This window comes from Triticum aestivum, chromosome 7D (genome assembly GCF_018294505.1).
Source record: "Triticum aestivum cultivar Chinese Spring chromosome 7D, IWGSC CS RefSeq v2.1, whole genome shotgun sequence".
NCBI classification, from domain to species: domain Eukaryota; kingdom Viridiplantae; phylum Streptophyta; class Magnoliopsida; order Poales; family Poaceae; genus Triticum; species Triticum aestivum.
In genome coordinates this window covers 23,428,100-23,441,827 of record NC_057814.1, presented here as the reverse complement: position 1 = coordinate 23,441,827, position 13,728 = coordinate 23,428,100, and the positions used below count along the sequence as shown (strand labels likewise).

General features: G+C 45.1%; 1 protein-coding gene across 1 annotated transcript; it reads right to left on the bottom strand.

Moving 5' to 3' along the window:
* Positions 1-5,562: 5,562 nt before the first annotated feature.
* Positions 5,563-9,025, bottom strand: LOC123167196 (uncharacterized). The gene is made up of 3 exons (XM_044585027.1): positions 8,528-9,025; positions 7,894-8,358; positions 5,563-6,821 (listed from the first exon to the last, which is right to left on the bottom strand). The coding sequence occupies exons 1-3, from the start codon at positions 8,611-8,613 to the stop codon at positions 5,699-5,701; spliced, it is 1,674 nt and encodes a 557-aa protein (XP_044440962.1). The 5' UTR covers positions 8,614-9,025; the 3' UTR covers positions 5,563-5,698.
* Between the last annotated feature and the right edge of the window lie 4,703 nt (positions 9,026-13,728).

The window sequence follows — 13,728 nt, the reverse complement described above, 5'->3', positions numbered from 1 at the left end:
CATACACCCGGATACGCCTGCATACGCATTATGTGATTGTATATGCACGCTTTAGTCAAGTTAAGTGACCGCAATTCCGTATTTTTGAAGTTCTAGCACCAAACTGAACATTAAGCGCAAGTTCTATGACCTCCGGTGATATTACCTCTAACTTTATACTCCAGTTAGGTTATTAAGAGCAACTCCAACGGGGTGACCCAAACGGACGCGGATTTTGTCCGTTTTTTGTCCGTTTGGGTCGGCCAAGCGGACATGCATGTCCGCTTTTTCGTTTGGGTCAGCCGGTGCGTCCAACGGGAGGCAAACCCATTTTGTGCATGTCCGTTCCAGCATTTCATCGAACACGTAACAGGCAGGCAGCTCGCAGCGAGGCAGGGCGAGCGCGGCGCGGCACGACGAGCATGGCGGACTGCAGCAGCACGGGCCGGGCGCGGGCGAGAGGCGAGGCCAGTGGACTGCAGCAGCACAAGCCGGGCGCGGGCGAGAGGCGAGGCCAGCGGCTGCTGCAGCACTGGCCGGGCGCGCGGTGGAGCACGCCGACACCGCGGAAGGCTGAGCGCCGTGCAGCAGCCCCGGGCGCGAGCGCGAAGCCGGACGGGCGCTGGGGCCAGAGCGAGGCGAGGCCGGGCGCGGGCGCGAGCGCGAGGGCGAGAGGCAAGGCCACCGGCTGCAGCACCGCCGGCCGGGGAAGCGGTGGAACACGCCGACACCGCGGAAGGACGAGCGCCGTGCAGCATCCCCGGGCACGGGCGCGTAGCCGGACGGGCGCTGGCGCGAGCACGAGGGCGAGGCCGGGCATGGGCGCGGGCGCGAGGCCGAGCGCCGTGTAGCAGCCCCGGGCACGGTCGCGAGCGCGAGGCCGGGTTGCAGTAGCTTGATGGTGTCGGTCAACACCAATCCATCAGCCAACGAACAAGAAGGAAACGATAATACGACAACGCGCTAGCTAGCTGACTCGCCGGTGTACCATGGCTTCTTGGACTCGACGACATCGACGCTGGATGCAGAGCTCCCTGCTCATGGAAGGCAGGCGCGGCCGACTACTGGTGCTCCTTCCCTGGCGGCGTCGCCGCGGCGTCGGATCCCACCGGAGGGAGAGCTGCTGCACCGGCGGTGTGCCCAGCTGCATCGAAACCGCGGCGTGCTCTATGCCCGCGCCGTCGTGGGTGGCGACAAAGAGGAAAGGAGGAGAGAGAAAGGGTGGGATGGATGAGTGGACTCTTTCGTTGGATGACAGATGGGCCAGCATGCATGTGCAGCGGACGCAGCCGGACGAACAAGGCACCAAAAGTGCCTGCTTTGTGTCCGCTTCGGACCCATTTCAGTCTCAAATTTGGGATGGAAATAGGTCCGCGCGGACACAAAACGGACGCAAAATAGAAATGGGTCTTTGTGTTGGGCCGTCGTTTTTGTCCGCGCGGACCCAAACAGACGTGTGCGGACAAAATGGGTCACCCCATTGGAGTTGCTCTAATAATATCGGTTCAGATTTACCTAGATTTTGCATGCCCTTGCCTTTGACAAAAAGTTTTGCTAGAGCAGATCTAAGATGTGTCATAAGTATTACACATCTAAGGCATATGCCATCATTAATCTTACACAGAGATTCGTGTGGGTACCTTTTTTTCTATTTTCTATTTTCCTTTTTATGCTCGATTGATCATTTAGATGCGCAATAATTATGGCACATCTAGATATACCTTGAACAGGGCCTACTTCATCTATAGGATTTCAGAAACAAACAAAATATAAAAGGAAAAAAAGATGCCAGATTTGTAATGGCCTTCCCACTTCATTGGTTTATTAGGATTGTGTTTGCACCATCCAAGGAATTCGAGGGGACGATTTTTTTAGTTCATATAGTGCAAATGAATTATTGTGGACAATCACAGTGGACTTAATAACATATAAATCAAACAACCCCGTCTATAAAGTACTAGGATTTCCGCCCGAGTAAATTGCCAAAAACCACCACAATTGTGTCACTCGGTACGAGAAATCACCGTTTTCATAAAAGTTTGCCGAAAACATCGATTTTGAGTAATTGTTCGCTGAAAACACTAAAACGACACTTGACCATGATTTTGAGTAATGGAAGGTCCTCCACGTGCCCGCGAGCGATATTTTTCTACTCTTGGGTTGGAAGAAAAGCTATGTTGTTTGTTTATTAGGAGTGGCGACGAACGCCCGCCGACTACCATGACAGTAACTTTCTAATAATTATTACCTTAACAAAATCGGATTATGTTTACCTAGAGTTTGCATATTTCGCTATTGAAAAAAAAGTAAGGACCTACTTAACTTACTGCCCGCCGACTACCATGACTACTTCACTGTTTTTGGATTGTGTTTGCACGTCCAAGGAATTTAAGTGGATAAATTTTTTGAGTTTATACTACGGAAGTGAATTATTATTTGTGAGTTTATATTGCGTCTGTACTGTGTTAAAAAAAACCAAAACTCTACAAGAGCTGATGAGATTAGTGGATTTTTCATCTCCACGCGGGCAGTTTTTCCTCTTCTTTTTTTGAATAGCTTGAGATACACGAGGCCCATAAATATCTCCGTATTCAAATCAGAGAAGGAGAAAAAAATGCACACAAATACATAGCACTACAGTAGAAGAAAACATGTCATTGTCCATTCGCAAAAAGAAGAAGAAGAAGAAAACATGTCATTATCGCACCACGGACAGCACCGTTCGAGAAGATTCAATAATGGCGAATGGTCCATGCCCACCCTGCCTTGTTTAAGCCGTCTGACCGCGAGATTAGGAATAAGATTACAACTTTGATCCGATCTTAATTCCAGGACAACAACACGCATATATGCATGCGCCCACTTGCGCAAAGGATATTTTTGTGCCAAGAAAAACCGCACCATTCATTCATTCATGCTTGCGTGCGCCCGTCGGTCGGCTCGTGCCTTGACAATGTAGATAAATTATTGTTAAAAAGTGTGGATGATTTGACGAATAATCAAATTCGGTTTCCTGATAAAATATTTAGATAGTGCCGCGATTATTTATGGATAGAGGCGGGGAAAAACTAGTGCTACCATGACCGGTTTAATTAGGTTGTGAAGGTATTAGTCACATATATATGCATAGTTGGTTTGGTTTGGTTCGGTTCGGTTAGGTGATGAGGCGATGAGGTTGCATGCCACCGCGGCAGCGAGTGTGCTAGCTGCCGGTTTGAATGGTGTGTGTTGGTTGGGGTTGGCCCGCATGATTAGTTTGGATCACCGCTTTACAGTCAGGGCCGCGTCACTGCTGCGCGTTTCCTCTTGTTTATAGCTTCTCGTATCTTTCCATCGTTATTATACTACTAAGTACTGTACTATGGCAGTTAACACGAGGGGAGGGGGGAGCCAAGGGCATCTTCAAAGCAGACTCTCGAATTAGCCGCAAACATCCGGCCCGTGCTGTCTGGATGCGGTTTTACCATCTGAAGTCATTCTGCATCCGTCCGTTTTTCATCCACCATCACCCTCGGTCCAGGGGCAACTATAACATGTGTGGTTGAATTCAAGATCGAACTATATAATTTGAAATTTTAGTTGGATTGTAATATTTAAATTAAATGTACTGTCACATTGGAATATTTCACTCATCGAAGATTTCATACGCGATTTTTGGGCTCGCGTACTTGATAAAAACAGAGGCATACATTTAGGGGACAAGGTTGGATGGCCGACTCTCGTATCACTGTTCACGGACTAGTCTGTGGACAAACACAATGTCCGTTTTTGGTGGCCGGCGTTAGAGATATATGCCCTAACATCTCAACAACGAATTATTGAGAACTCCGGGTATTGTCAATAAATTTCATCTTGCTCATTTTTTATATTCAAAACTCCGGCTATTGTCAAACCAAAAAGAGAGATGCAATGGACAGTAACTGGAGGTTTTTTTACGGGGTTGGGCATAGACTAACATGTAGGCCCCATCTGTCATAACGGCCATAGTAACGGTTAACTGGACAATGTTTGACCTTGTGGTGCCACTTGACTTGACTAACGTCTTATATTTTGCTACTGAGGTAGTCTGTCCTAAGAAGGTTAAAAAAGTAACTTTGCATTTATGGTTTTGAGCCAAAAAAAGAGCTTTGCATTTACCCACGAGACGCACATACGCGCGTCGCGAATAGGCTTGTTCGGAGAAGGACCGTACCTGCAGCCGAAGCCTGGTTTAGTTCCCCACCCGACCCATGTGTTTCTAAACTTGGGAATAGTTTCACATCCAGACCAAAGCCAGTCTAGCCCATAGGACTACCCACCACCTTCCCTTCCCAGCACTTGAAACCGCGGTTTCTAAAAGAATCATTGTATATAATTCAACAAAAAACTAAGATATCAAATGTTGCCTAATTCACTACCCCGTATTAAGAAAGCAAGACTGGGAACATAGTGCGAGAATGAGAAGCAGAAATCCAGTCATCAGGCCATCCGGAACAAATTGACCCATACTTTAATTGCAATATACTCACCCACACATTACAAAGAACATAAAGCATACAGGCCCACACATTACAAAGAACAAGAAAACCCCATGATTTGGCACAATGTCCAGAGTCCAGACTTGCTTATACGTTACCCGTGGGAAGACAGATACACTACTGAGATGATAGATCTCATTTTACAACTCATCCCGGCCAATCTCTGTCGGCACGGGGTTACCGTGGGGAAACTTGGTAACATCGATCCCTCTATTCATTCAGGGCAGGACGCCGTTGAGGGAGGGCCAGTTTCCATGGATGACCTACTTCGGGCCGTTAATGATGTAGTCGCCGTCTTTCCCAGGGGTGAAGTGAAAGAGAATACACTTGTTGCCTTTGAACGGGTAGGCCTGGTTGGGAGCATGTGATGCAAAGGCAGCTCCGATGTCTCTTTCAAACTCGGAGTTGCGAAAGCAATGTAACCAAACACCCACTAGTCTAGAAGCACAAGCATAAACGCCTGAACCGAGCACCGCATGGATACAACATGCTGCGCGTACGCTAGTTGGACGATTTGAAGTCTGGACCCATCGTGCTGCTGTGATACATGTCTTGAACTACGACGATTGACCAAAGCGCATCGGCGAGGCTGAAAATTGCGAGGGTTTTGGACACAAGGAATGTCAAGGGGCAGATAATGCGATCGATTTGTTTATAATGGAAAAGTAGTAAAATCGAGTATTCTTTTACAACATAATCTTATCTGGTTGGCGTTCACGGGGAGAGCATGACAACATTTTTCCTGGCAGTTTAGTTTTATCAAGGGTGATAGCTTCTTCGGAAAAACATGACATTTTCTAGGAGGATGAAAATTTTGAGCCTTCTTTCTAGAAAATGTCATGTTGTTCTGAAAAACTATCACCCCAGACCAACTAAAATTGCCATCAAAATGTTAACAAATGCCACCCTCTCCCAGCGAACGTCAGCTAGATAGAAGGGCCCTTTAATGGAAATCCGAGGCGTTATAACTCAGATGTTTTACCCTTTATGGAATAGATATATGGAACACTAAATTGCGAGAGACTACTCTAGATTACACAGTTTAAAGCAAAATCGGGAAATAGATGTCTGAAACGGAAGCAGAAAACCCGCCACCAGACTTTTATTACAATAAGCTGTGGATACCAGCAAACAGAAAACATAACGCTCTCACACACATGAATAGAAGCAAAAAATACCCTTATTTTGCACAATGTCCAGAGTTAGTTAAACAAGTGGGGAAAAAGAAAAGACATACATCCATGTATAGATCTTATTACAGATTCATCCGGGACGTGCTCGGCCGGCACAAGGTTACCATGGGGAGACGCGTCCAGCATAGGATTGCCATGGTTAGATGCCTCAGGCAAAGGGTTACCATGGGGAAACCCAATAACATCGAGCCCTATGTTTCTGCAGGGTAGGACGCCATCGAGCGAGGGCCAGTTTCCAGGGACGATGTCCTTCGGTCCGTCAACAATGTAGTCCTTGTTCTCTCCAGGGGTAAAATGAAGGAGGATATACCTGTTACCTTTGAACAGGTAAGCCTCCTTGCATATGTGCGAGGCAAAGGCAGCACCGATATCTCCTTCAAACTCAGAGTCGCGCAGACACTGAAACCCAACTGCTATGGGAGTTATAGCGATGAGTTCTTTCTTATAGTAGTTGATAAGAGCATAATTTGAGCCTTTGAATAGATATGCTTCACCAGTCACGGTGGATTCAAACGCGGCATCTATCCCCTTCTCGAAGACGGTCCCTCTAAAGAAAGGGAACATCTGTCTGATGGTTGTGATCCCCTCTACAATGTAACCACCGGTGGTCTTTGGTGCGAAGTTTATCCGTGCGCAGAGGTTCCCAGAAAAGATGATTGCTTCAACACTGCTATGAGAACCGAAAGAAGCGTCTATCCCGTACTCGGCAAAAGCAGTCCCCACAAGAAAGGGGAAGCTATCGCCTATGTAGTGTGGGCCATTGAGTATCCTGTCATTAGTTGATCCAGGCGCGTAGTTCACGAGAACATACTTTTCCTTGATGAAGATATAGACTTCATTCCAATATGTAGATCGAAATGCAGAGTCGATATAGCTGGCGATGTGAGCCACACCCTCTGCATAATACTCGATTGGAACATCATTTGTAGTTCCCAGCGATCGCCTATATGGCCACATACTCTCTATCTCTTCGGGCACATATTGAATTCTTAGAGGCCTTGTCTGGTTGTTATAATCAATGTACTCCATAATCGGATGCATGATAGGAATATCCCTTGGTGGATGTGACTGAGGATTGAAGTTTCTGTTTATGTATAGAACATCTTCCAATCGTTTGCCAAGCCCTCCATTCCTACAGTACAACAGGGCACACACGTAAATCTTTTTATTACCGGAAGAAACTGCATCAAATTGAATGTCAATGAAGTAGAATCAAGTTATACGAGAACTTCTTTTTTAGATAAAAAGGGGTTGCCCCTGCTCCATGAAGAATAACGAAGCAATATAGTGTATGATACAACTGCACGGAGGGAAAGCAGAGTGCTTCCTCGGTGGGTCTGAGTTTCATAGAGAGAAAACACTGCAACACGGCACAAAATAACTATTCTACTCGGGGAACCAGTTGCAGTTGGTATTCTCGTGACGAAACTATACATAATGAAGTTTACACTGCAACTTGAAAGAGTAAAGAAAAATAAATCGTATTTGGTGCACTCCCATTCGTGTGTACCACTTTATGGATTTTGCACTTGTGGGTTTCAGAAAGCTCATCTTAGTTAAACATGTGAAAAATATGTGCACTTATGTACAAAGTTTTGTTATACAATACGATCATATATAATCGCATGTGCTCTACAAACTCTGTGCAAAGATAGGATCACATTTATGTGGACCGCATAATTTAATTTGAAGGTGTTAATATTTACTATTGGAAAAACAAGTGCTCTGCCAATTTCATGATGAGACAGAAAACACAAAAAGGGTACTGAGATTATTTACAGAGGAACAAGAAAAAGTGACATAAATATAAATACAGCTTTACATTGCAGTCATAACTGCCAATTGCTTTTGAGTAATGCCCTTTTTTCGCTATGAAAGTAACAACGGTGAGTGAGGAATCTTGGAACATATGACTTTTTGGCTATTTCAATAAGTTTGCTCGCTAACCCATTATTTTTGTACACAATGCTCATGTTATTTTGTTGACAAATATCCTAACATATTTGGTACTATAAAAGTTTCTGTGTGCCTCAATATATGCCTTGCAGACATATTCCGTTCCGCACACAGAAACTTGTATTATCCAAATGTTTTTGGTAAATGTATTATCCCATCCAGCTCATACGTGACAAAACTTACAGTAAAATATTTGCAATATCATAACTAAGTTAATGAAAAGGTTTTGAAATTAAGGTAGAAGGTACCTGCCGGGTATGAGGCGGAAAGCCTGTGCAGATCGAATATATTGAGGAGCAATGCCAACAAGAAAGGCTACCTCATCTTCATATAGCGATACGTCCGGGCTTGTCTCACATTGACGAAATGTTTGAGCAAGCCAGATACCCCCGGGGGCATATATCTCATAGCGATATATACGGGCTTGCCTCACGTTGGGAAACCAGGACCTGCTCAGGGTAGTGCTAAAAAAGATGTAATTGTCCGGTCTTCGAGTGATGGTAGCAGGCATTACCCCATGGTGCAGGTAAAGTTCCAAGTTGCAGTAAATGCTGTTGGGAGTGTTCATTTCAAATCGCCCTTTAAATCCATCACGGAAGACCGATTCGTATGGGGTTAGATCAAACCGGTACACTGGGTTCGAGATATCCATACATCTATCGCTACTTCTGTACTCAATGTCACGCAAGATCGTGCTGTTTGAGTCCGAGGGCCTGAAATGAGTAGCAAAAGCACACACCAAGAATTACTAATGATGTGATAACTGTAGCGAATGAATTGTCAAATTGCAAGTAATTAGATGATCGATCAGAGCATGCACCCGAATTCGACAATCCAATAATTAGAATGCAGTCTTTTATATATAGATGATCGATGGAGCACCTGATATTGGTCTCATCATCTTCGGTCATATTTTGACGCAGGCACGCGGCACCACCTCTAGATGGCGCGTCTGGTGATATCGACATTGGTTATTCTGAGCTCCTGGTCGATCTGACCCCCTGCAATAGTACGCTGCAAAAAATAGAGAAATGATATGAGGCGTCGATCGGATGAAGGTGCGTTTCCACACCGACAGAGGCGGAGCGTTGAACGAGCCGAATCCAAGACGGGCCAAGAGAAAGAAGATCTAGGGGGGACTCGCATTAGGAGGAGCATAGCATCGGAATAAACTGAGGGAAACAGAGTGTTCGCCTAGGATATAATCAAAAGCGAAGTGTTTGCAGATGTGTCTCGGCTCAGGCTCAGGCTCAGGCTCAAGCTCAACCAGGCGGCGCCGCCGCCGACGGGACCAGGGGACGCCTCCGCCTCCGCCGCCGGGATCCACTTCCCTTCGTCGACGTGCGCGCTGGGGAGTCCAGAGTCCTTCTCGGAGGTTTGGAAGCCAGCCCTGCTGCTGTTTTATCGTGGAGCCATGAGCTGGTGATGATGGCGGGCGCAAAAAACTCAACCACCGCCACATGCATCAGCTGGAGTAGTACCACTCCGTACTATTCAGCACTAGAATAACAGTGGCCGATTGAGCAAGTGGAATTGTCGTGGTCTTTTCCGCGGGGTCGGAATTATCATGGTTCGCCGCAGCGCTAGACGCGGTCTAATCTGGAATTAGATACTGCAAGAAGGCCGAAGGCGCGGCGAATGAGCCTGTTGTTGGCTAAATTGCAGCTTAATTTTTTAGTTGCTCGTGCTCATTTTCTATTGTTCAGTTTTACTATGTAGCGTGAGAAAATTACGAACTACTATTAAAAAGAGTACAAGTTGTTGGGTCGATTACATAATCTGTGGCATACATACATACAAAAATGGACACAAGGGTGCAATGAAGCGAACATTGGACTAAAAGTTTATACACTTCATAAAGTGAAAATAACCAGATTTTCTAGCTTGATAGCTGTCAGCGCATATTATCCTCATGTGATTGTTCCCTTCCACTTATCCACTTCGCTCATGATGTCGAACGCTGAAAAGTATCATAGATGCCAATAAACTGTGTTATCTATCATTCATTCCCCTTTCATAAGGCACCTTCAACAACACAATGAACATGTGAATTTCATCAGACTTAATTAGCATACTATAGACACATTTGATTTATTTCACTAAAGCTAACATTCCAAGTATTTCTCATATTATTTTTGACTAAAAAAATGAGAAATACTTGGCAAGCTTTACTTGAGGTTAGTGAATTGGCTTTGCATTAATTTTCTGTACATTCAAAGCCTTCGGCTCCCCTCATATTTATAGCATTCACTTGATATGATGATCACATAACACGGTAACAATTACTAGAATATTATCTGGTCCCTTAGACCATGCATAGTAAAGCTACCAAGCATCGATGATGAACTCTTTATGCTCTTTATAAAGAAGAGGACACAATGTTCAAATCATGAACCTTCCTTTCAATTGAATTCTGCATTCACAAGATGAGATCATGAGCCTTCCATGCATTTGAACTATAACATATGGCCAAGTATAGAGTACTTTTACTACATTCTATATAGCCCCAAGCAGTCAAAACTTCTCTGATTACATATTATAAAGGTATGCTTTGTTGTATGAGGGAAACGGAGCTCGCATGCTCATCCCAATTCTTAATGAAATGGAGCTCACATATTCATCCCAATCTTTATTAAACCAGATCCTCTGAAATAAGAATTCCATGAAGTAGCTGAAGTGGGAAAAATTGATGCGCCAGAAGAGCCTCTAGTTTTGACTAAAATTTATGCTTAGCTGGTTAACAATGGAAAAGATGTAAGTATTGCCCTTCATCAACCTCGCATGGCTCATAGTAGTTGTGCCATGTTTCTTTCTTTCCATGTTGGAGCATGCGTTTTGTTGTCCCTTCCGCCTAACAAATTGTGTGATTGAAACTGGGGTGCCGAGTCAAGATGTACATACTAATTAATCAAACCCCCATGAACCATTGCGTCAGCATACGGCTTTCCTCCTGGTCATGGTTTGGTCGGAATTCTTGCGAAGAATGACGGTTACCCACGACCCTTCGAAGGCCCCTTATGATTTTTTTGGTGAAACATCACCAAGGAAACTCACTTTCTCTTATCGAGATGCATCGTCGCCGTACCACTCTTGAACAAATGCACCTACTCACATAGTGGCGTCATTGTTCGGTCAAATTATTATCCCGAGCTTCCAGGGGATTTAACTTCTTGTAAATATCAAACAACCTCGACCATCCAAGACCGAAACCCGAGGTTCGACAATAGTTACAATGCAGCCGAATGACATTTCGTTCCTGAAATCGCACTAAGGCAAACACTCCAGGAATGAATCTAGGGTATCACTCAGATGGGCTGTTGGCGCCGGATCCTCAGGTTGCGGTGGCAGCGTGAGGTTGGAACGATTTTTCTCCCCGGACACTCCAGGAAGGAACTTTACAATGGTTAGTTATGTCCTTATCACCCAAGCCGGGAAGTGTGTTACGACGGTGGATGCAACGAGGAATCACTCGGTGTTCTACCTCGCCTCACTCTGCGCTTGGTGCGTTCGGCATAAAAGAAAAGTGTAGAGCTTAGATGTGATGCCTTGAGATGGTAAATCTAGTAAGCTAAACGGGTTACGTTCCGCGAACACTCTCCGAAATATAAAAGGTTGTGTTTCATGTTAAACTACGAGCAGAAAGAGTATCTGGCTGAACTTGGATCGTTCACAACGCGCAGGATAAACCGGGCGCATGTTCGACTTCCTAAGTCATGGATCAGGTGGTATTTTGGAAAACCAGAAATACATCACCATACTAATTCTTAAACTTATAGTTTAACTAGACGGTCACACTTCATATCCGGGAGTGAGTGTCCTCGGCGCATACTTGCACAAGGGAGTGGCTTAACGCCTACTACACAACTTTTTAACAATGGTACTTAGCTTATTCGTCAGACGAGGGATCTGCCCGATCCTGCAGGTGGACACCCGTGATTGCTGGTCAAGCGATGGCCAAGTCAAGGTCGACACTGACTATGTGAACCATCTCCGGCAAGGTCAACCTTGATGATGGAGTTCTTTAGTTCCTCCGGCCTCCTTGGTAGTTCTTGTCCCATGAACATCGGCTGCAGGGATGACCCGGATCTTGAAGTAGCAGGTCGACGTCCGCCAGTCTCCCAAAGGTTACTGCCCACTAGTAGAAAACTGGGCTTTGGTCACAGGGCAATATCCACATTAGTCCCGGTTCAGTCACGAACCGGGACTAATGCGAGCATTGGTCCCGGTTCGTGCGGCCAGGGGCCTGCCGGGCCTCGTGGGGGCATTGGTCCCGGTTCGTCCGGCCCCTTTGGTCCCGGTTGGTGGGACAAACCGGGACCAATGGGCCACACTCCTGGCCCACCACCCTTTAGTCCCGGTTCATACCACAAACCGGGACTAAAGGGCTGGTCCTAGTTGCGGCCAGTGTTTAGTCCCACCTCGCCAACCGAAGGGCGCTCACACCAGTTTATAAGCCCGTCCCTCTCTGCCTTGTTGAGCTCCTCTTAAAGTGAAAATAGATGCCCTTATACAGGGAATTTGACCTAAATTCGCAGTAAATTTCTTTGAATTTCATAGAAATTTATTATGAATTTAGGTTGAATTTTCTCTATAGGCGCATCTATGTTCATTTTTATAGTAAATAAAATAAATAAACCTTAATAAAATAAAATAAAATAAACTATAGTAACTAAAATAAATAAACCTTAATAAATTAAATAAAAGTAGCAGTAGTAAAATAGATAAAAATAGCAGCAGTAAAATAAATAAAAATAAAATAATTAAAGTAAAATACATAAGTAATTAGAAATAAAATAAATAAGTTTTTTTGTTGTAAGTAGAAACAAAACAAAACAAATAAAGCAAAAGAGAAAACAAAAAATAGAGAAAAAAAATTATGCCACCTACTTGGCCACCACGACCTGAATACGACTTGAAACCCATCCATGGGCCAGGATTCAGGCCCGCAGAAGGCCCAGTAGGCCCCACAGGCAAAGAGAACGGTTAGGCCCGAAAGCCTGCAGTTGAGAGGAGCTCGAGAGGGTGGGCGCAGCAGCGCTTATAAAGCACTCTCGAGCCCTCTCAACTAGCGAGGTGGGACTAAACTTTTGACGCGGGGCAGCACAAGGCCTTTGGTCCCGGTTGGTGCCACCAACCGGGACCAATGCCCCCCTTTAGTCCCGGTTGGTGCCACAAACCGGGACCAAAGGCCTTTAGTCCCGGTTGGTGCCACGAACCGGGACCAATGAGTTCCCTATATATACCCCGTCGCCACAGCAGAGCACTCCACAGTGCTGTGTTTTTTCTGGCCGGCGAGGGGAGGACATTTGGGTGCCCTAGCTCACCTCCTATGCACATGAGGTGTTCGATGAAATGTCTGAGCCACACTAGTTAATCTTTCTCCTCTCGAAACTCGACCTCCGAGCTCCATTTTCCCCGAGATTTGTCTAGGTTTAGCGGTCCATCACGTCCCGTCCCCGTCTTCACCACCGTCGGTCGCCCGCGCCGATCTCATCGCCAGCACCACCGTGGTGAGCCTCTTGTTCTTATATTCTTTCTGAAAGGAAAAAAATTCTTACTTTAGATAGATACTTGTCTAATTTTGTTACTTTTATTATTCCTTCTTATTACATAGTGCGATGGTTTTGGTATCCGCCCCCGTCGGCCCTCGTCCTATCTATGATTCGGATGTGGTATATATTATCTTTTTATAACTATTTGGTTCATTTATTGTTTATGACAAATATGCCGACCAACGTGACATAGATTTTATTTATCTAGGAGGTGGTTGAACCGGAAATTCTAACCGACCCTATTGTCGAGAGGTTAAATTTAGTTGAAAAAGAAAACAATTACTTGAAGGAAAAAATAAAAAAAATTGAGGAGGAGAAGATGATATTGGAGTTGCATGTTGCGGATGTCGTCGATGATCACAAGATCAAGATGGATGCAATGCGCTTGAAGATTAGAAAGATTAGAAAATATGCCATTCATACGGAGGCTTGGTATCATTATGCCGTTGGATCAATTGTTACCTTGGTTGCGATTATGATCGCATTTGTTTTCGCATTGAAATGTTTTACATAGTTTCAATGTATGGTTTA